Source organism: Periophthalmus magnuspinnatus, chromosome 1 (assembly GCF_009829125.3).
Source record: "Periophthalmus magnuspinnatus isolate fPerMag1 chromosome 1, fPerMag1.2.pri, whole genome shotgun sequence".
NCBI classification, from domain to species: Eukaryota; Metazoa; Chordata; class Actinopteri; order Gobiiformes; family Gobiidae; genus Periophthalmus; species Periophthalmus magnuspinnatus.
In genome coordinates, this window is record NC_047126.1 from 2,011,247 (window position 1) to 2,033,901 (window position 22,655).

Genomic DNA, 22,655 nt, shown 5'->3' on the forward strand with positions numbered 1-22,655 from the left:
ACGTGCAGTTGTTTACAAGGCCGACGATGCAGCGCTGTTACAAAGCATTGTGTTGTTTCATTAAAAAAAAAGAAAAAAAAACACGCTCTGTGCCGCTTCAGGCTTTTTGGCATGGCTCATCTAATCATCTACCTATTATTCTCATAACGAGGAACATGCTAGCTGTTGTTCTGTTGCATAATTAAAAAGAAAAATGTTATTGTTTTGTTCTTATTTTGACTTTAAAGGTCCTATATTACACAAAACTGACTCTTTAGAGCTTCAAGTCATGTTCTAATGCTGTTATCTTCTCCAAAACAGACCTAGAGTTGGTGTTTTGTTTCATTCACACGTGTTTGAGTCACATCTCCAAAGCTCAAAACGCGACGTTCCACCTTGTGATGTCATGAAGTGGTAGTTTTCAAGTGAACAGCTCCTTTTACGTTTTGTTTCAGCAGTAGATCGGCAATTCCAGACGCTGAAATGATCCAAATGATTCTAGAAATGAAGGTGTGTGGAGTTTAAAAACACAGCGGAGCACTTCCTGTATCGCCACACGATGACATCACAAGGTGGGACGGAGTCTTTTCAGTTCAAGAGACGTATGCAGGGTTTGTGAAGGAAACAAACTACAACTCCAGGTCTGTTTTTGACGAGGAAACAACATTTTAACAGATCAGAAAATGGCGTAATACGGGCCCTTTAAATCATAGTGAAAATAATCATGATTTCAATTGACCCTGATCATTGTAATTATGATTTTAAAGCTTCCTAGCTTATTTCACTGTGTAATATCACAGAGACAGAAAGCATGGAGCCGTCACTAACTAGAAAAAGTAGTTCATAACCTGCTCCACACATGGCATAGTGACATTGTACCCTTTGGCCAGACACTTTAAACTCTCCAGCCGCCTTCCCTTTGCTGCTGGTCGCATTGTATTAACCGATCTCTCAATGAAAATGGACTAATCTGATCACACTAACACTTGAAATAAGTCAATCTAGTCCTTTTCCATTTTGAATTTGACCTCTTGGAATAATTTAACATCAATATTCTTAAGTATGAACGAAACTCCTTTGACGAACGCTCACATTTTGCACTGTGTGTGTGTTTGACTGCAGTATGACCCAGAGCGCTCGGGCTTCATCAGCACGGAGCGGTTCAGGGACCTACTGGCCACTCACAGCTCCGAGATTGACCCTCACAAACTGGAAATCCTTTTGGCCCTCGCCGATGGCAATGGCAAGATCTGCTACCAAGACTTTATCAACTTGGTGAGAGGGTCGACTGCTCCACACAGAACATTAGTGTGTTCTCTGCTGATTGGGTAACGTGTCAGGTCAAAACAAAAAGAAAGATGTGTTTATAGGCTGAATTTTAACTTTTAAGTCATTTAAACAGTGAGAATTAGCTCTATGCACAACAGCGCCCTCTACCGCACTGTTAGCATTACTACTTCCTGTTAGCATCACTACTTCCTGTTCAGTTTTATCTCTATGGAGCTTTTGCCACGTCACGCTCAAATAAACACATTTTCAAAGATCAAGCAGTGGATAAGTTGGGTTAGGGGTCAGGGGTCAGAGGTTAGAGGAATAGTGTCAGACAGTAGACAGGGAGCAACAGGCGGGTTAGGGGTCAGAGGTCAGAGGTTAAGAGGTTAGGATCAGACAGTGGACAGGGAGCTACGGGTGGGTCAGAGATTAGGATCAGGAGTGGATAGACAGCTGTGGGTTAGGGGTCAGAGGTCAGAGGTTAGGAGGTGAGGATCAGGCAGTGGACAGGGAGCTACAGGTGGGTTTGGGGTCAGAGGTCAGAGGTTAGGGGGTTACAGACAGACAGTGGACAACACAACACAAATAAAATAAATACTTCACCAGAGACACAGACAAGTTTGTGTCTCAATGCTAACGCTAATGCTAATTTTGGGGCATGATAAACATTAAGACGACACCACAAACTGAAATATTCTACATATTTTACAAAAAAACTATCGGGTCATCTTTAGTTTAAGTACTTTGAATTTTAATAGATTGATTATTTTATGTTTTCTAATTTGAATAAAAGTACTGTGTTTTAATTCTGCTTAATGCACAAGTAAGTAGTCCCGGCAACAGTTAAATCACATTCTGTATCACCGCTCTGGCGCCATGACATCACCATAGCAACAGGTAAGCAAATGTTCAACTGCTCCGAGTAAAATGTAGGTACTGGCTTCATTTAAAACACAGAAACAACTGATATTTGAGACATTTACAGACAGTGAACAGACTTTTCACATTCTCAGGTGACACGTTTCAGTTTGTAGCCGTGGTAACAGCGCATTAAACAACTTGGAGTCTCCTTGTTTAATGTGTTTACTTAATCATTCCCTAAAGTATTTCTCATCCACCTCCCAATACGTTCAATAAATACCTCTTATTACCTCTTCCACCACGTCCTATTTTTAGTTTCAGTTTCCGTCCTCAAATAGTCCAAAGTCAAACATCTTCAGCTGTCGTATCCATTTTGTCGTGCTCACTGTGGCCCGAACGGCGGCTTTATAGAGCTGACCTGGGACCGTCTGTTGTGCCGGGAGTGTGATAACGATAAGCCCGGGAAGACGGAGGCTTATAGACATTCTGGAGAGGGCATTGTTGTCTGAGACTGTGGCCGCATTCGTCTGTCAGCTTCCTGATTAGTGCCTGATACAGAGTGAGCGATGAACTCAGAGGAACTCGAGGAAAAACCATAGACTGTATATATAAATGGACTTAGCTAACGTGCTAGCTGCCGCGTTCCAAACAGGAAGTGATGTCCGGCTCCAGTTCACTTTACATTAGATTTGAAGCACCTTTAGTCTTCATGTTGATTCTTGTCGGTCGCATCAACAAACATTTTAAAAGTGTAAAAACGATGTAAATGTTTGCGCGTTTCTTGGACGGGACGATCAAACGCAACATCCCGCTTTTCGGACAACTAAGGAATTATTTATATTCCAAAAATTGACTTCACTTTCTAAAAAATGTATTGTTCAAACTTCAAATTCTCAGATGGAAATCAAGAGCTTACATTTTTCTGCGGGCAACACATTATTTTAGAAAGAAAAACCCTCAGTTTTTGTGAGTCTTTTTGTATGGATCGGATCAGGGCCGTCGACAGAAACGTGGGGGCCCGGGGCAAGAAGCTTCACATGGGCCCCCGATCTAATATAAATCAATAGTTTAGTTTAGTTTTTTGTTAAGCTGTAAAAGGTTGAATTTATAATGAATAGCTGTTTCTTTCTTCTATTTATTTACTGCAGCTAACATTTTTTATTTTTTATTTTTTAATCAATATTGTGCATTTACAATAGTTTTTGCAGGATTTTGTTGCTTTAGTTTTATTGCACCAGTGGCGTTATCAGTTCCAATATTATCGTTTATCATTTATATTTTTCTGCATCGATATATCGCACATCGAAAGTTGTTATCGTGAGGCCTACAACAGACCCCTTCACCTTGGGGTCCAACTAAAGGAGCTGGAGGAAGTGTCTGGGGTGAGGGCAGTCTGGGAGTCCCTGCTTAGACTGCTGCCCTCGGATATTTGCGCACTCAGTTTGAATCTACAGACTAGAGATGGACCGATATATTGGTTGGCTGGTATATCGAGCCGATATTTGCCCTTTTTAGTCTATCAGATATCGGCCTTAAACCTCCAGCACAGGCCGATATTTAGTTTTGGCTTGAAGAATCCACACAAAGCTTTATATTGACACTTAAATACAAAACGTGACTACACAGCTCACTTAACATTTTTGTGATAAAAACAGGCTTGGGGGGAGTTTGTAGTAAATTTAAAAAAATAATTTGCGGAAAATAATCATAATTGGCCCAATAATATCAGCAATTGGTCCTCGGTTTCTCTGGATTTTAAACAATTGATATCGGCATTGTCCATGAAAAAGTCCATATCGATCGATCTCTACAGGCCACTGCCGATCCTAACCTTCAGGGGCCCCTTAGTAGAATGTGTCTCTGGGCCCCTGGGCAGTGGATGTACCTGGACTCAGTTGTTGGTGACTCGCATTTGACCTCATTCTGACCCTGCTCTCATCATCTTGTCCAATTGTGCTTCAGTTTATCTGACCAAAAGACTGAAATATTTAAATTAAACTTGTAAAACAGCCTTTGAAAAGTACTTCAGTAAATGTAGGCAGCAGATATTTTGCTACTATATGTAAAAAAAACAAACAAATGTAATCTTTTGTAGAGGGATATCGGCTGCTGTAAACACCTGAGTACTGTTTCTCATATAACTTTACAAATTATATTATTTTCAATACAAATGCATGGGCTCTTGGGGGCCCCCTGGTGGTCTTGGGCCCCTCAGCAGCTGCTCAGTCTGCTTATAGTCTGAACCGGCCCTGCTACAGACGCTTTACTCTTTATTAACATTTGAACGCAGCGCTACATATCAAAATCCTTTTCGTAGACCAAATATACAGATGTTTAAGTCGTGGCGGCGTTCTCCTCCGTCACGGTTATCGTCGGTAACGGCGTGACCGCAGCTCCATCGCCGCAGAAGCTCTAATCCCAGCTCTGAGTCCCTCCATCAGTCTCTCATAAGCGCTCGGCTCGCTGCTTCCTCTTTAAGTTGTGCTTTTTCCCTCGCTGCCACGTTCTTATCTAAAGCGTTCTGTCTCTCTATTTTGCTCGGCGGGTCCTCGTACATCACGGCGGCTCCTGCAGAGCTCGTGGCGTTCCTGCGAGGCGCTACTAAAAAGTTTTACGTCTCCCAAAATAACTTTAAAATGGAGTTAGAAGTTTTAATGGCAAAAGGAGCTGATGTATGAGTGACCTGAGCTTAGACCTTGAAGCGGGACAACACAGAAGTTTATTATATGCAACAGTTTTTTACTACTACTACTACTACTACTACTACTACTACTACTACTATTACTACTACTACTACTACTACTACTACTAGTACTATTCAAGCCACTGTCCACAGATCTGAAGGTTGGTGGTTTGAATCCCGCTCTCAACATAAACCTCGTTGGTAGACAGGTTGACGAGCTCCTAAAGATGGATGCTGCTGTTGTGTCCTTGGGCAAGACACTTAATAGTATTTTTATTATTGTTTGAGACCAGCTGAAATACTGAGGAGTTTATTTTTATCTTCGTAATTTGAGCTAAATAAATAAATAAAATACAAATAAACACAGCAAGAAAAAAAACAATAGATTCAGTTGTTTCTGTTGAACAAAATTAAGCTCGAATCTTTATCAAAATCATCACATTTGAAGTTTTATACGACTCAAAATCTGTGAAAATACTTTTACTTTTGACTCTTTAAATACTTTTATTCACTCGTGTGGCGGTTCTGGGTTCAGTCTGTTCTTTAATGACTCTGGGCTGTTTCTTCTGTCGTCGTTTGGTTTTGATTTTGTGTCTCATTGATCAGTCAAATTGTTTGTGGCTCGATGTCTGTTTCCTTTTCTCCTCTCCCTCTCCTCCTCTGTCTACTCCCTACTCTCCTCCTTTTGTCTCCCTCTCTCCTCTCCTCCTTTCCTCCACTTTCCTTGTCTCTCCCTTCTCTCCTCTCCTCTACCTTGTCTCCTCCTTTCTTCTTGTTACTCTCTTCCCCCTCTCCTCTCCCTCTCCCTCCTCTCTTCCTCTCTCCTCTGCTCCTCTCCTTGTCTCTCCTCTCCGCCTCTCCTCCCTCTCATCTCTTCCCCTCTCCTTGTTACTCCCTCCTCCGCTCTCCTTCCTCTCCTCATCTCTCTTCCTTCCCTCTCCCTCCTCTTCTCTCTTCTCCTTGTTACTCTCTCCCCCCTCCACTCTCTCTCTCTCCCTCATCTCTTCCTCTCTCCCCTCCTCTCCTCTCTCCTCTCCTCTCCCTCCTCCTTCCCCCTCTCCACTCCTCTTCTCTCCCTCCTCCTCTCTCTCTCCTCTCCTCTCCCTCCTCCCCTCTCTCTGTCCCTCCTCTCTCCTCTGCTCCTCTCCCTCTTCCTCTCTCTCTCCCTCCTCTCTCCTCTGCTCCTCCCCTCTCCCTCCTCTCTCTCTCCCTCCTCTCTCCTCTCCTCTCTCTCTCCCTCCTCTCTCTCTCCCTCCTCTCTCTCTCCCTCCTCTCTCTCCCTCCTCTCCTCTCCCTCCTCCTCTCTCTCTCCCTCCTCTCTCCTCTGCTCCTCTCCCTCCTCTCTCTCTCCCTCCTCTCCTCTCCCTCCTCTCTCTCTCCCTCCTCTCCTCTCCCTCCTCCTCTCTCTCTCCCTCCTCTCTCCTCTCCTCTCCCTCTTCCTCTCTCTCTCCCTCCTCTCTCTCCCTCCTCTCCTCTCCCTCTTCCTCTCTCTCTCCTCTCTCTCTCCCTCCTCTCTCTCTCCCTCCTCTCCTCTCCCTCTTCCTCTCTCTCCCTCCTCTCCTCTTCCTCCTCTCTCTCTCTCTCAGTCAAACAGGACGTCACCTTTTTAAATTGAAACAGCAGTCAGTTCACACAAAGTATTGACAGTTGTGTGTGTGTGTGTGTATATGTGTGTGTGTCTCAGTGTGTGCGTAGGGGTGTGTGTGTGTGTGTGTGTGTGTGTGTGTGTATTTATCACACATTTATCACACTCTGTGGACTCAGATCACACACTGACATAATGGGGACCTTTCTTCCTTATGGCGACACGACTCCGGTCCCCACGATGTCGTTCCTTTATTATTAAATCAACAACATGGTTTAAAGTCCAGATTTTGGTTAAAGTAAGTTAAGGTTTGGGTTTAGGTAAAGGTTTGGTTTAGTTAAGTAACGATTAGTCTCCAGGAAATGAATGAAAGTCAATGTAAAGTCTCCAAAAAGCACAGAAACGCAACGTGTGTGTGTGTGTGTTTTATTTGTTTGAGGGACTTTACGGGGGCAGTGTGACCATGGTAACCTGAAATGGTTTCCCACAGTTTTTTTTTTACTTACATAAAAGCTGAAATAATTGGCTTTTCCTCAGTCGTCTTCAAACGGTGATTTCTCCACAGACACGGCCTCGTTAAAGTAAACAAAGGAATATTTTAAACGAGGTTTTTTACGGAAGTGCTGTTTTTTTATCTGGACATTTACAAAGTTTTAGACCAAACAGACGAAAGGACAGGGGGAGTAGGACTTTCAGCGGGAAGTGAACGTTTATACTGTGTCGAAATGTTAAACGGGGAGTTTTTCAGTATTTATAAACCCATTTTTGATTCAATATAATGGATTTATTTTGTGAGAGCGATAAGAGGCTCGATGGCTGGACGCTCCCTTAGAGACAGGGGGAGGAGCTCGGAGTAGAGTGTCTTGGGGCTTCTGTTCTGGACGCCTCCTAAACGCCTCCTTGGGGAAATGTTCCGGGTACGTCCCATCGAGAGGAGACTCTGGAGAAGATTCTTGTTTTATGGAATTTCTAGAAGCAAAACAATGGAAGAATAAAACGATCCGGGAAGTTGTCTTGAATTAGAATCTGATTTATTAAAACTGCTGTGTGCAAATAATTGTAAAGAGCCGGCACATTTATATCACACAGATCAGAATTACATGAACCAGAAAAGCACTTTACACCCGCACAAGGCCAATAAACAGTTGTATCCATCAGACAAAAGAGCGCGGCGTTACTGGACCTCGAGGTCAAATGGAGAAGATATAACTGAACTAAGAGAAACTGTTCAAAATAATCGAGTCTAAATTTCTTCGTCTTAGTCCCAAAGTCACTAAAACATAAATTATCAGACAATCTGCAGGTGTCTGAGTAATCACCTTTTTTTTTTATTTTGCTACAAGTGAAATTAACAATGAACCAACCTGAGAAAGCCCCAGAAAAAAGGACATGACAAAGAAGACGCTGGGATCACAAATGCGGTTGAGCTAGTGCTAACCTAGCGATAGCAAAGTCAACACAAACACGTACCATTATTCATACAAATCCAAACTAACGCAAACTAAATTCAATAGTTTATTTCTCACTGTGTGTTTTTTTACGATGGATATTTTCGGCCTGAGTTTGTCAAACGACGCAGGATGTTTGTGTCGTAAATGTGCGTGTAAGTCGCTCGTGTACGTCGCTCGCATTTGCCCTCGGAGCCGTATCTTTTTTTCTGTCAGACTCTGCAGATCGGTGGCTCGTCGTCTTGGTCTTGTTTTTCAAATCCATAATAATTCCACGCGTCAGACTTCACCGATACAAATCTGTGGCGCCCCCTAGCCATGACAGTGAAGAACTATCCCCAAATCAAAACAGACACAGAAGCTAACACGTTTCACTGCTATAACAGAGCTCCCCCTTGTGGACAAACACCAGAACGAACATCTAAACATCGTACTGAAACCGGAAACGTGAGGCAGTCTTGCGCTTTATCGTGTGCGATGATCACGATTATTAAAAAATGCCACAAACGATTAATTGCGGACGTTTTTGACAAAGTAAAAATGAGATAAAACACTGTAAGTAAAGATTTCAAGATCCATAAAACCTTTTTCTGTACCGATGAGGCAACGTTTAAGAACAAACCAAACAAAAACTGCAGCCCAGTGCTCTGAGGAATGTATTTGAGGCTATGCAAAAAAAAAAAAACGAAATCAGATTGGACAGGACGTCTAAAGGTCTTTGGCCAGCTCCAAACCTTCTATTTCTTGGTTTATTAGTTCTGGTAATGAGAGCTGGAGCCGTGCATTGTGCCCGTCTTTGTGAGTCACGGAAAACCTGGACGTAATGCCAACTGTATTTTGGGGAGTGAATGTTTGCGGACAGAAAGAGGTGAAGCGCGGGGTTTGGCGGTTGCTAGGCGATGGGACAGGCATTCAGTTTCTGTGGCAAAGAGAAAAAAGGTCTGCCGCCGTCGGAGTGGGGCTGTGTGGTCCAAAAACGAGGGATTTACCAGTCGACATCGCAAATATATGTAGAGATACGCGCGACTTTGGAAATATATTTAGTGGAGTGTGTATTTACTGTAAAAACGTGGACATAATGGTCAAATTTCACTGCCAAAGTTTGTCTTATAATGTTATTGTAATGAAATCAGTGTTTTAATGTGTGTTCACCTGCCCCTGGGACTTTACATGGAAAGTAGAAGTTGATAATCTGGTTCGAATTGTTTCTTTTGTGCGGTTAACAGGAGACGCTACAGGCAAAATCTTTTTTTTTTTTCTTTCAATTTTTAGTTCTTTGCTAAGTTTTGAGTCTTATCACACAAGCTTTCATGTGGAAAAGACAAAATGAGGCTTTGTGTTTTGTTTTAATGTTCATTTAATCGACCTGTGTCCATAGAGTTTTATAGGACAGTGTAACTTCAAAAATGCATTTTCTCCTCATAGAGACGTGAGGATCCGCCCTTAAAGCAGCGCCGACACTTATCAAACTTTACAATATCATACGTAGAAAGATTTTAATGAAATGTACAGAAGGATTTTTTTCATATTTAATTCCAAGTCTGATTTATTCAAGTTTTAACTCCAAAAAATGAGGTAAAATTTGAATTTTTAGACATTTTTTTCTGAGATTTTGTTTATTCAAATATTAAATACGATGTCCAAATGCCACTCTGTGTATTTGTTTGTAACTAATATGTCAACACAAACAAACTATCTATTTTTGAGAACCAAATGTCCTAAAAATGATAAATATTGACAGTTTTTACACCTAAAAAAACATGTAGTAATTTTTTTCTTACTTTTATGTAACTAAACTACATTCAAAGTTTCAAATATACATCTCTAAATTGTTTCGTCTTCACTGCAGTGTCTCGCCTTGTTGATTTTGCACATGGTCCCAGACAAATAAAAATAAACCAAACTAAACTTTTTTATTTTATTTTTGTGCGTTTTCTTCCAGATGACCAACAAACGCTCCAACAGTTTCCGGAGGGCCATTCTTCAGGGCAGTCGGCAGCTGAAGGGCTGTAATCTGAGGGACGAGGTGGGTCTGGGTCTGTCCCAGAGGCTCGTACGACACGTGGCCTACGAGACGCTGCCCCGCGAGGTCGACCGCAAGTGGTACTTCGACAGCTACACCTACTGCCCCCCGCCCTGGCTCATACTGGCCATCACCATCGCAGAGGTCAGTTTGTGCCGGCGCTGTCCAGGGTCTAGAGTGTCATGACGTCGTACGCCCACATGGGGGGGCTAGAGACAGTTTATCCCGTTGATTACCGGGCGTGGGACGATGTTGAAATTTTGCGTGACGGTTATCAAGGCCAAAGTCATTACGATTAACGATTATATCACGATAATGGATATGAATAATTATAACTTTAACAGAATATTATGGATGAACAGGGGTGTTAACTGAAATTTAGAGGCCCGGGGCAATAACACTCACATGCCCCCCCCCCCCCCCCCCGTAATACAAATTAATAGGAAGAAGGTCAAATGCTGGGCCCCCTAAGACGCTGGGGCCCCCCGACCACAGACCCCTTTGCCCCCCCCCCCCCCACCTGTCGACTCCCCTGTGGATAAGTTGTTTTTTTTTCTGCATATTTTAATGATATAACGGCGATTATCTTTGTTGGCGATAATCACGATTATATAAAATGTCCCGCAAACGATTATTGTCGACTCTTTTTTATCGCGATTAATGATGTTATTGGTTTTTGTCCCGTCCCTGTTGAGATCTCTCTGTACACAAATGTGAAACACGGCAGCTCATACTTTGCAGTCACATCACGCTGGGGGTGTTCTACATGTGTCTCTACCGGCGTGATGTTCAGCAGTTACCGTGGCGACACTGCACAAATGAGCAAACGCAGACAAAACAGTTTTAAGATCGTCTGAAAACACAAAATGGATTTTAACAGCACATTTTGAACAAAGCGTTGAGAGTGACTAACTGAAAAAACTGTCGGCTAATGCTAGCTAGCTCGCGACTGTAGTTTCACGTGTGAGAGATTTATTTAACAGTAAAAATCATCTCTCCTGCTGTTGTTCTAATAAAGTCAGCTTCTTATGGTCAGATTGTGTTGAAATAAAGCTCAGATTAAAGTCTAACGTGAGTAACGGAGCTTCTGTGTGTCAATGCTAACGCTAATGCTAATTTTAGGCATAATAAATATTAAAACTACACCACAAACTGAAGTATTCTACATATAAAAATAACCGGGTAGTCTTTGAATTTTAATAGGTTGTTTATTTTATGTTTTCCGATTTTAATTTTCCGATTTTTAAGTGACTCTTAGCTTTGGCACGCAGTGAGCTAGCTAGCGTGCTGCTGTGTAGAGAGCCTATTGCGAGCTACAGAGAAATTCAAAGTAAAAAATAAATAAATACAGCTGCACAAGAGCACATTTCCATATTCACTTTATTCCAGAAGTTGCCGTGGGCGCCGCCGTCGTTATTCGGGTGTTATTATTTAGCATGTGGCTAGCGATTTTGACGGCAAATAAGTTTTATACGGACTACAGAGCCGCCGTTTTGACGCCTCTAGAGAATCATGAGGGTTTGAGTTGTTGGTCAAACGAACATTAAACATTTTTGCACCAATCAACAACGGATTTATATCAGATTTTTGTGGTGAAACTTTTTCCGAATTCATCATTAAAAAGAACGGAAATCCCCCGTTTACAGGCGAAAATGTGCGGGTCCGGATAAGCTCATTAGACGTCCATAATATCTTTGTCTTTGCCTGTGTGTGCTCTCCGTCAGGTAGCAGTCTTCATGTATTATGGGTTCAAGCTGGACCGTCTGGTGCTGCAGGTGTCCAGCCCCTCGTTCCTGAAAAGTCCTTTACCGTATCATCCTCAGCTGAGAGCGCAGGCCTGGAGGTTCCTCAGCTACATCTTCATGCACACGGGGTAAGTCGACATTTTATTTTATTTAACCTTTATTTTACCAGGCGAAACATTAAGAACAAATTCTTATTTACAGTGATGGCCTGGGTCAGAGCAGCCGAGGGAAAGGAAACACGATTAGACTCACATCATTTCATTAAAATATAAAACAAACATTTACACATGACCTTCAGTTTACATTTAAAAGCAGAAAGAGAAATAAAGGAGTCCAGTTTATTATTTTTGTTATACTCATTAGCAGCGGCGCATCGAAATGACATGACGCCACGAGAAGACCTGGAACTTTCAGTCTCCGTACGCCTGGTGCAGTTACTTTTTCAGTACGCAGTTACTTTCCTAAAATCAAAGCTCTTATATTACGCAAAAATTGTGTTAAATTGTTGTTACCTGATCAAAAACAGACCTGGAGTCGTGTTTTGTTTCATTCGCACATGTCTGAGTTAACACCTCCAGACCTCAAAATGCTCCGTTCCACCTCGTGATGTCATCAAGTGGTAGTTTTTGATTAAACATTTAGCTTTTACCTTTAGTTCTGCAGAGTTTGGCACACGCTTTTCCACGTGGATGTCACAGGAGTCGATTCTGTCTCCTCCGTGCTCCCGTTTGCTGTTGTGAAGCAGTTGTCTGATGGAAAACGCACAGGAGAGGCTTAGATCGGAGTTAAATAGTTCAGTTTTAGCCTTGATTATGAGAACGTTAGCTAGCTAGAGTTCAAATGTAAATCCAGTTTTATTTATGTAGCTTTTAAATACAACGTACAGCTCCTATGTCACACTGAACTGACTCTCGTGAGGTTTAAGTCGTGTTCTAACGCTGTTACATCCTCAAAAACAGACCTGGAGTTGTGTTTTGGTTCATTCACACATGTTTGAGTCACATTTTATTATTAGTCTGTTACATCTGCAAAGCTCAAAACGCTCTGTTCCACCTTGTGATGTCATCAAGTGGTCGTTTTCAAGTGAACAGCTCCTTTTACCTTTAGTTCAGTCGAGATTAGCAGTTCTGGCGCTGAAATGATCCAAATGATTCTAGAAATGAAGGCGTGTGGAGTTTAAAAACACAGTGGAGCACTTCCTGTATCGCCACATGATGACATCACAAGGTGGAACAGAGTGTTGTCAGTTTGAGAGAAGAACTCGGCCTAAATCTGCAGGTTTGTTTGTGTTAAACATGTGTAAAAGAAACAAAACACAACCCCTCCAGGTCTGTTTGTGACGAGGAAACGACATTATTCCACACACTGGGGGAGAGGAGGGTAAAGTGTCTTGCCCAAGGACTAAAATGCTCTTCAATTTGATCCGTCATCAGGGTGTTTTTCTGCATCCCCCTGAGTCCACACCTCGGTGCCAGCATACAAAATCAATATGTAAAACAAATGAATGTCAGATCGTCGTAATCTCAGCCTGGGGTAAGTGTTATTCCAGGGCAGAACTATTAAAATGCTAATTGAATTAGAGGGAGCCGGATGTGAGCCGCTGAACAGAAAGGGAGAGATTTAGGCGTTTAACGTACATCGATTGAGCTGGAGAATAATAAAAACTTAATATTGTGTGGAAATGCAAACCGCACTGCCCTTCTGCTGAGCCTGGAGAGATGTGCAGCTAAGTTAAATCTGTTTGCATCTGTGTCTTATGCAAATCGCTAAACAAAACATAATTATTTGCCGTAGAGAATAAAGCCAAATGAAAGAGGAAGGTCAGAGACGGTGATGTTTTTCACTCGGAGCAGGTGATTGACGGCTGTAAATGAGCACTCACAAAGAGATTACATTTAAGACGGTGCGTTTACAGTAGAGCTCACACACACACACACACACACACACACACACACACACTCAAAGCATCTAATCCTGTCAACAGCACTGCAGTGACTCTGATCCTACCCAATTCCCCGCACCAAATCTGATGGATTTACTCTGCAAAACTGTGACATTAAAGCTCCGATATGACACAAAACTGACTCTCGTCGCTTTAATCCGTGTTCTAACGCTGTTACCTCCTCAAAAACAGACCTGGAGTTGTGTTTTGTTTCATTCACGCACGTTTGAGTCACACTTTATTATTAGTCTGTCACATCTCCGAAGCTCAAAACGCTCTGTTCCACCTTGTGATGTCATCAAGTGGTAGTTTTCAAGTGAACAGCTCCTTTTACATTTTATTTCAGCTGTCGATTGGCAATTCTAGAGCTGAAATCATCCAAATGATTCTATAAATGACGACGTGTGGAGTTTAAAATCAAAATGTACTAAAAGAGTAAAAAGTAAAAGTATTTCATGCAGATTTTTTGATCTAATAAAGTTTCAAATGTGGTGATTTTGTTAAAGATTTATGCTGGATTTTGTTCGGTAGAGACAGCTGAAAATATTTTAGTTGCAGCTGTTTTTATTTGTATATTTTTATTTGCTTAAATTATCAACATGTTAAAAATAAAAATAAACTCTCAGCCTTTTCTAGTGAAGGTGTGTGGAGTTTAAAAACACAGCGGAGCACTTCCTGTATCACCACATGATGACATCACGAGGTGGAACAGAGCGTTTTAACTCTGAGAAAAGAACTCTAGCCTAAATCTGCAGGGTTTGTTTGTGCGTTAAACATGTGTGAATGAAACAAAACACAACTCCAGGTCTGTTTGTGACGAGGAAACGACATTAAAACACAGAAAACAGTGTAATAAAAGCCGCTTTAAGCACTTTTCGTGTCGCTGCGCACCGGCCGCTTCCACTCGAATCGATAAACCATATTGTTGTGTAACGTCGCGGCTCATTGGACTTTTGCTATTTTTAAACATTTGCAGCCACGAGAGAAAAAGCAGCACGCGGGAGCTTTGCGTTGTCCTGCCTTGTGTCCGTTTTCTTACAGGACAAAGGCCGAACTCGCTTTCTGTTCAGCTTTCCGTTTGCGACACTGAGCCGTAATGAAGAAAAGTGACATTAACCTCACCGCACTGTCACAAACTAATCAGAAGACACATTATTTTTGAAGAATTTTGAAGCGTACTGGAACCACTGAGGGGAAAAAAAGCGACGTTTGAAGCTCGACAGGACGCAGTTTTTGAGCCTGTGATGATCAGAATCCATGTGGGGACTTGGGGGACATTTGCGGCGCTCTTTAATCTCGTGTTTTGGGGTCTTTAAGCTCGTCTTTGAACGTGTGTTTGGGTGCGTCGGAGTGTGCGACGGACGCTGGATGTGGTCTGACGGAGGAGCAGATGTTTCTCAACCAGATTAAACAAATGAACTGGCAAAGATCAGACTGAACACTCAAAACGCACTGTGAGGGAAGATTTTATTAAGCGAAATGGCAAATTCAATGTATAATTTGTTTGAAATGGGCGTAAAGTATCAGATCCACTTTATTTATACAGCTTCCAAAGTGCTGCACAAATACATTATAAATAAAAACAACTAATGAAGTAAATCAACATTTAGACTAAAATCAAATCGCAAAAAATAAAATAATAAATATGTATATAAAAGCAATAAAACAATTACCAATAAAACAATAAAATCAAATAAAACAAGCAAATAAAATCAATAAAAGACAGAGGACCATACGACTCACGACTTACGCAGAGTTAAAAGCCACAGAGTAAAAGTGGGTCTTAAGACGAGACTTAAACTCTCCACAGGGGGCGCTGTTTTGACGTGAGGAGGCAGAACATTCCAGAGCTTTGGACCAGACACAGAAAAGGCTCCGTCTCCTCTGGTTTTAAGTCTCGTCTTAAGCCCCACGAGCTGGAGCCAGTCCATTCAAAGCTTTAAAAACAAACAATCAAATCTTAAAATCGATTCTAAAATGAACAGGGAGCCAGTGCAAAGACGCCAGAACTGGAGCGACGTGTTCATGTTTTTAATTTCCTGTTAAAAGTCGGGCAGCGGCGTTTTTGGACTAACTGCGAGCAATGAAGTGCATTTTGGTTCATTCCTACATAAAGGAAATAAAAGCATCACGGCCTCGAAATCCGAAAAAGATAAAATAGACTTAACTTTAGCTAAAAGATGAAATGATAAAAAAACAACAACTGGATTTCACAACCGCGTCGACCTGTTTATCAAGTTTAAAATCAGAGTCCATAACAAAGTAAAGTTAAATTACGTGAAAAGTCTCGTATAGAGGGATGGGTGGGGCTTTTACTATTGAATTTAATTGTTTTCTTAGTGATTTGTCAGTAAAATGTGTGTTTTTTTTTGCAGGATTGAGCACTTAAGCCTGAACATGGCCATGCAGCTCTTGGTGGGGGTCCCTTTGGAGATGGTCCACGGAGCCACGAGGATCGGGCTGGTCTACGTGTGCGGCGTGTTAGCAGGTGGGCTAGCTCGCGCGCTCTAACTCATTCATATACATATTCATGACCCACTTATCCTCCGCTCGCCGCACAGGGCACACCCCCCCCCCCCCCCCCCCCCCGGCGCCGCCCACTCGTTCTATTGAAATGCGGCGTGGGCCTGTGGAGTGGACTGTTGTTCTCCCTCGCCGTGGAGCGTCTGCGTTCGTGTTCCCGGTCCCAGCAGCGTGCGAGCAGAGTCAGTTGGATGTGGTGTGTGTGTGTGTGTGTGTGTGTGTGTGTGTGTGTGTGTGGGGGTGTGTGTGTGTGTGTGTGCAGGTGTGGGGCAGATGGTTGTGGGATGGTGTGGTGATCGCAGACATGATGAAACGGGGGGTTGTCGACGGCGCTTCAAAGCTACTGCATCAGAAAATAAGACGTAAACGAGTGTCTGTGAGAACGAAAGAACATTTCAAATCTGCGCGACGGCGTTCTGGTCAGATTACTCCCGGACACCGCCTCATATCTGTCTGAAGGGCGGAGCTAATGACACTGAAGCTCACACACCTGTTTGTTCGGTTTCTGTTTGTGAGCTCGGCCTGAGTCATATTTAAAAATAATCATTCGAGCCCCTGATGAGCGCTCACACCTGTTAGCAAACTGGCTAGTGCTATTTTTGTCCTTAAAAGGTTATAAAATGGTAAACAGTCACATTTTTATAAAGCTTTTCCACCTTCAAAGCGCTTTACATCAAGGAACCACTCACACAGTCCATCCTGATTGGCTGTTGGACTGTAGACCATTGTGTCCTGCGTCCTGATTGGCTGTTGGACTGTAGACCATTGTGTCGTGCGTCCTGATTGGCTGTTGGACTGTAGACCATTGTGTCGTGCGTCCTGATTGGCTGTTGGACTGTAGACCATTGTCCATCAGTCTCCTCCGTGCCGTGTCTCCTGTCCAGTACAGAATGTGTTCAGACAAATTTACATAAACGTTGGATCTCAGTGTGACTCTGAAGTGCTGTACGTTTGCGATTTGTTTTCTCCCCGACAAAACCCACAATGTCGATGAAACGTTCTGCACCGACAAAGACGCCTACGAAGGTTTGAACTTTGAGAGAGTTTAAACGAGAGAGAAATGTGAGAAAATGTTAACGCCTGTGTGAGAAAAGTGTATAAAGTGTGTGGTGAGGGGTTTTACAGACAAAAACAGAGAGAATAATGTAAAAAATAAAGATGATACTTCGTGGATTATTCCAGGGACGACTGTATTCATTTTTATATCAACATAACTAAGGTGTTTTTAGCGCCACCTTCAGACAGATACAAGGCAGTGTCCAGGATTTGAATCGCCAACGTTCTGCTCATTGAACAAACGCTCTACCAACTGAGCCGCTGTCGCTGTTGGTCGTCTGTAGGAAGCGTGTGTTCGCTGACCTCCACACGTCCAGTCCGGCGCCGACAGACACACCCCGCCCCCTCGCGCTGTAATTAGTTATCGATCTGGATCCGGACGCACACACGTGGTCACTCGTGTTTGGATTTATTGTTACGTCTTCTTCAAATTTTTGTGTAGAGGACGTCGGTCAAAGTCACCTCACTGCGTCGATGCGTTTTATATTTTGGGTTGAATTCGGACGAGACAGAACGAGATTTTAAGTTTTTTACGTTTCTGTTTAACGGCGTCGATAAATCTGATGTTTCGTATTCCTCGGGGCCGTCCAACACTTTGTGGCCTGTTGCTTAATTAGCTCATTAAAAAGTAATCGACTTTGAATACGTTTTAATTAAAAGTCAGTAACGGACGTAGATGTTGGTGATGGGACAGCGTTTTACCGGAAAAAGACGGGTCAGTTGATGGAGCGGTTCTCCCTGACCTGCACTGAGGATATGTCACAGTGAACAGATCATTAAACACACACTTTTTACACCGTTGGATAAAAATGAACGTAAAAATAAAGTGAGTGAGACGCTGTTTTTGTGATTCAGCTCTAATGGGGCCAGTGGGGCTCTAAAGTTTAAATCACCAGCCCTCTGTTTCAGCGTGTTGTTTTAAAAAATGTTAAATCAAACAGCCTTTACAAATCACCCAAATGTAAAGTGGAGTAAGAAGAGTGTTGAAAAAATCACATAAATCCCCGTGTTCTGCTGCATTATTGTTATCTTTTTTATTTTTGCCAATAATAATAACAGATTTATTACAATAACTTGGTGAAATTCCATCTGTGCTTCAAACTATGGATCAGACGAAGCAAAGTGAGTTTATTTGTACAGCACAAAGTCCTTCAAAGTGTTTTACAGAATAAGAAAGACGTTAAAATCACAAACACAAATCAAAACATAAATAATCATCGTAAAATTAATATTAAAAGAGAAAAGTGCAAAGTCAAACCCTTTAGATAAACAGAACAGAGCCTGGATTTAAGAGTAGAGTCTCACATCTAGTCCTGGTTTAGTCCTGGTTTAGTCCTGGTTTAGTCCCAGATTAGTCCCGGTTTAGTCCTGGTTTAGTCCTGGTTTAGTCCTGGTTTAGTTCCGGTTTAGTCCCAGATTAGTCCTGGTTTAGTCCCGGTTTAGTCCTGGTTTAGTCCTCGTTTAGTCCCTGGTTTAGTCCCTGGTTTAGTCCCAGATTAGTCCCGGTTTAGTCCTGGTTTAGTCCTGGTTTAGTCCTGGTTTAGTCCTGGTTTAGTCCCGGTTTAGTCCTGGTTTAGTCCTCGTTTAGTCCCTGGTTTAGTCCCTGGTTTAGTCCTCGTTTAGTCCTGGTTTAGTCCCTGGTTTAGTCCTCGTTTAGTCCTGGTTTAGTCCCTAGTTTAGTCTTGGTTTAGTCCTGGTTTAGTCCTGGTTTAGTCCCTGGTTTAGTCCTCGTTTAGTCCTGGTTTAGTCTTGGTTTAGTCCCTAGTTTAGTCCTGGTTTAGTCCTGGTTTAGTCCTGGTTTAGTCCCAGATTAGTCCCGGTTTAGTCCTGGTTTAGTCCCAGATTAGTCCTGGTTTAGTCCCGGTTTAGTCCTGGTTTAGTCCTCGTTTAGTCCCTGGTTTAGTCCTCGTTTAGTCCTGGTTTAGTCCCTAGTTTAGTCCTGGTTTAGTCCTGGTTTAGTCCTGGTTTAGTCCTGGTTTAGTCCCAGATTAGTCCCGGTTTAGTCCTGGTTTAGTCCTGGTTTAGTCCTGGTTTAGTTCCGGTTTAGTCCCAGATTAGTCCTGGTTTAGTCCCGGTTTAGTCCTGGTTTAGTCCTCGTTTAGTCCCTGGTTTAGTCCCTAGTTTAGTCCTGGTTTAGTCCCTGGTTTAGTCCTGGTTTAGTCCCTGATTTAGTCCTGGTTTAGTCCTGGTTTAGTCCCTAGTTTAGTCTTGGTTTAGTCCTGGTTTAGTCCTGGTTTAGTCCCTAGTTTAGTCCTGGTTTAGTCCTCGTTTAGTCCTGGTTTAGTCCCTAGTTTAGTCCTGGTTTAGTCCCTGATTTAGTCCTGGTTTAGTCCTGGTTTAGTCCCTAGTTTAGTCTTGGTTTAGTCCCTAGTTTAGTCCTGGTCTAGTCCTGGTTTAGTCCTGGTTTAGTCCCTGATTTAGTCCTGGTTTAGTTCCGGTTTAGTCCCAGATTAGTCCCGGTTTAGTCCCGGTTTAGTCCCAGATTAGTCCTGGTTTAGTCCTGGTTTAGTCCTGGTTTAGTCCTGGTTTAGTCCTGGTTTAGTCCCGGTGTAGTCCTGGTTTAGACCTGGTTTAGTCCTGGTTTAGTCCTGGTTTAGTCCTTGGTTCAGTCCCTGGTTTAGTCCTGGTTTAGTCCTGGTTTAGTCCTGGTTTAGTCCTTGGTTTAGTCCTGGTTCAGTCCTGTTTTAGTCCTGGTTTAGTCCTGGTTTAGTCCTGGTTTAGTCCTTGGTTCAGTCCCTGGTTTAGTCCTGGTTTAGTCCTGGTTCAGTCCTGTTTTAGTCCTGGTTTAGTCCTGGTTTAGACCTGGTTTAGACCTGGTTTAGTCCTGGTTTAGTCCTGGTTTAGTCCTGGTTTAGACCTGGTTTAGTCCTGGTTTAGTCCTGGTTTAGTCCTTCTTTAGACCTGGGTTAGACCCGGTTTAGTCCTGGTTTAGTCCTGGTTTAGTCCCAGATTAGTCCTGTTTTAGACCTGGTTTAGTCCCAGATTAGACCTGGTTTAGTCCTGGTTTGGTCCCGGTGTAGTCCTGGTTTAGTCCTGGTTTAGTCCTTCTTTAGACCTGGTTTAGGCCCGGTGTAGTCCTGGTTTAGTCCTGGTTTAGGCCCGGTGTAGTCCTGGTTTAGTCCTGGTTTGGTCCCGGTGTAGTCCTGGTTTAGTCCTGGTTTAGTCCCGGTTTAGTCCTGGTTTAGTCCCGGTGTAGTCCTGGTTTAGTCCCGGTGTAGTCCTGGTTTAGACCTGGTTTAGTCCTTCTTTAGACCTGGTTTAGTCCCGGTGTAGTCCTGGTTTAGACCTGGTTTAGTCCTTCTTTAGACCTGGTTTAGTCCCGGTGTAGTCCTGGTTTAGACCTGGTTTAGTCCTTCTTTAGACCTGGTTTAGTCCCGGTGTAGTCCTGGTTTAGACCTGGTTTAGTCCTGGTTTAGACCTGGTTTAGTCCTGGTTTAGACCTGGTTTAGTCCTGGTTTAGTCCTGGTTTAGTCCTGGTTTAGACCTGGTTTAGTCCTGGTTTAGTCCTTCTTTAGTCCTGGTTTAGTCCCGGTGTAGTCCTGGTTTAGACCTGGTTTAGTCCCAGATTAGTCCCGGTTTAGTCCTGGTTTAGTCCTGGTTTAGTTCCGGTTTAGTCCCAGATTAGTCCTGGTTTAGTCCCGGTGTAGTCCTGGTTTAGACCTGGTTTAGTCCTTCTTTAGACCTGGTTTAGTCCTGGTTTAGTCCTGGTTTAGTCCTGGTTTAGACCTGAGCACACGTGTGAAGTACTTCAGATGTAAAATGTTCAAACTCTCTGAACTCTCTGGACAGGTCGGGTTTTTGTGTTTTGCTTTGTCATTTTAAAACCTTGTCACAATAAGGCTCAGTCTGCAGCTCGTCAGTGCAGGTGCTTTTATTTTGAAAGGGCCGAGGGAAGTTCACAGGACATTGATATAAGAAAATACATCCGGAGGAACTTTTCTGAGGTTTTGAGCCACAAGAAACGAGTCCCCTCCATCTCTCCAATCTAAACTGAAGTAAATATAAACGAGAAACGATAATACTGAAACTTATTTATGCCATTATGAGTCATGGAAGTTATTAATTCAACCTTTTACAGCTTAAATCTTATCACATAGCCAAAAAATAAATAAAAATATCCCCTGTAGTGCAAAGACCCCGCCCCAAAATATCCCTCCAGCTTCATAAATAGAACCATAATTCGATTTGGTCTTTACCACATCAGGTCTAGGCCCATGTGACGTCAGACCAGCCCGACATTGACCCACATAGGCCCCGGAAATCTCCCCCCGTCTCTAGCAATCGCCGCTGAATCGGACGCAGCTGTCGCACAAAGGGGTCAGGGCAGGGTTCAAAGGTCGAGTAATGATTCAAACGGGCGTCGATATCCTGTGTACGATGGGTGTTTTAGAAAGGGCTGAGATAAAACGAGACAAAATGAAAGTGCTGCCATAACGAGCAGTGATGTGTGTTTTATTTATATTATTGTCATTACGCTCGTGTGCGCCATCTGCTGTCGGGAGGATGAACGAGCTGTCAGTCTGTGCGAACGCCGCAGGCCTCAGGGGAAAAGCTCGGGCTGTTTCTGTAGCTCGTGTCCTTGTTAGTTTGGGTTCAAGGCCTCGATAAAGCGCCGCAGTGATGATATTAAACAGGGATGGGGTCGTGCATGCATTTAGCCACTAGGGGGAGTCTTTATTTTTTGTTCAATATTTTGCGAGGTCAATGGAGAAAACCAGCGATCGTAATGTGAAACAGTGAGTCAGAACATGAGACAGTGACACATTTGCAGATTAAAGATATAACTACCAGGCACTTTCTGCAAAGAAATGAAATGAGGAGCGGACAAAACCTGCACGGATTTTAGGAATGACCCATAGACTGTTTATATAAATGGACAAAGCTAATGTGTCCCCTCTCTCTGTCTCTGCTGCTTCAGACTCATTTTGGTCTTAAATGTTCAGATTAACCCTCTACATGATCCTGGGGTTTATTGTTGTTGTTTTTTTAATTATATATTTTTTTGTTTTTTTGAGATTGTTTTTTTTGTTTTTTTTGTCCTTTTAGTTTATTTTCTTTTCTTTTTTTATTTATTAATTGTTATTTTGAGGGGTTTTTTTTGTTTTTTGTTTTTTAGTTATTTTGTGTTGTTTTTCATTTATTTTTTTCTTAGGGTTTTTAAAGTTATTTTTATTATATTTTTTATATTTTTTTTGTTTTTTTTAGTTTATTTTCTTTATTTTTTTCTTAATTTTGAGTTTTTTTGTTTGTTTTTTTTGTTGTTATTTTTAGTTTTTTCCCTTTTTTGAGTTGTTTTGTCTTTTTTTTTTTTTGTTATTTTGAGTTTATTTACTTATTTAAACTGTCCCCTCTCTCTGTCTCTGCTGCTTCAGACTCATTTTGGTCTTAAATGTTCGTATTAACCCTCTACATGATCCTGGGGTTTATTGTTTTTTGTAATTTTATATATATATATTTTTAAAGTTATTTTTATTTTATTTTTTTGTTATTTTGAGTTGTTTTTTATTTATTTTTTTCTTAGGGTTTTTAAAGTTATTT

General features: G+C 42.3%; 1 protein-coding gene across 1 annotated transcript in view; it reads left to right on the forward strand.

Moving 5' to 3' along the window:
• rhbdl3 (rhomboid, veinlet-like 3 (Drosophila)) overlaps nucleotides 1-22,655 on the forward strand; it is an 85,770-nt gene that overhangs the window by 59,502 nt on the left and 3,613 nt on the right. Inside the window, exons 3-6 of the mRNA XM_033971690.2 lie at nucleotides 1,102-1,254; nucleotides 9,771-9,995; nucleotides 11,576-11,724; nucleotides 15,914-16,026. Coding sequence (XP_033827581.2) covers nucleotides 1,102-1,254; nucleotides 9,771-9,995; nucleotides 11,576-11,724; nucleotides 15,914-16,026 — 640 coding nt within the window. The remainder of the gene's footprint in view (nucleotides 1-1,101; nucleotides 1,255-9,770; nucleotides 9,996-11,575; nucleotides 11,725-15,913; nucleotides 16,027-22,655) is intronic.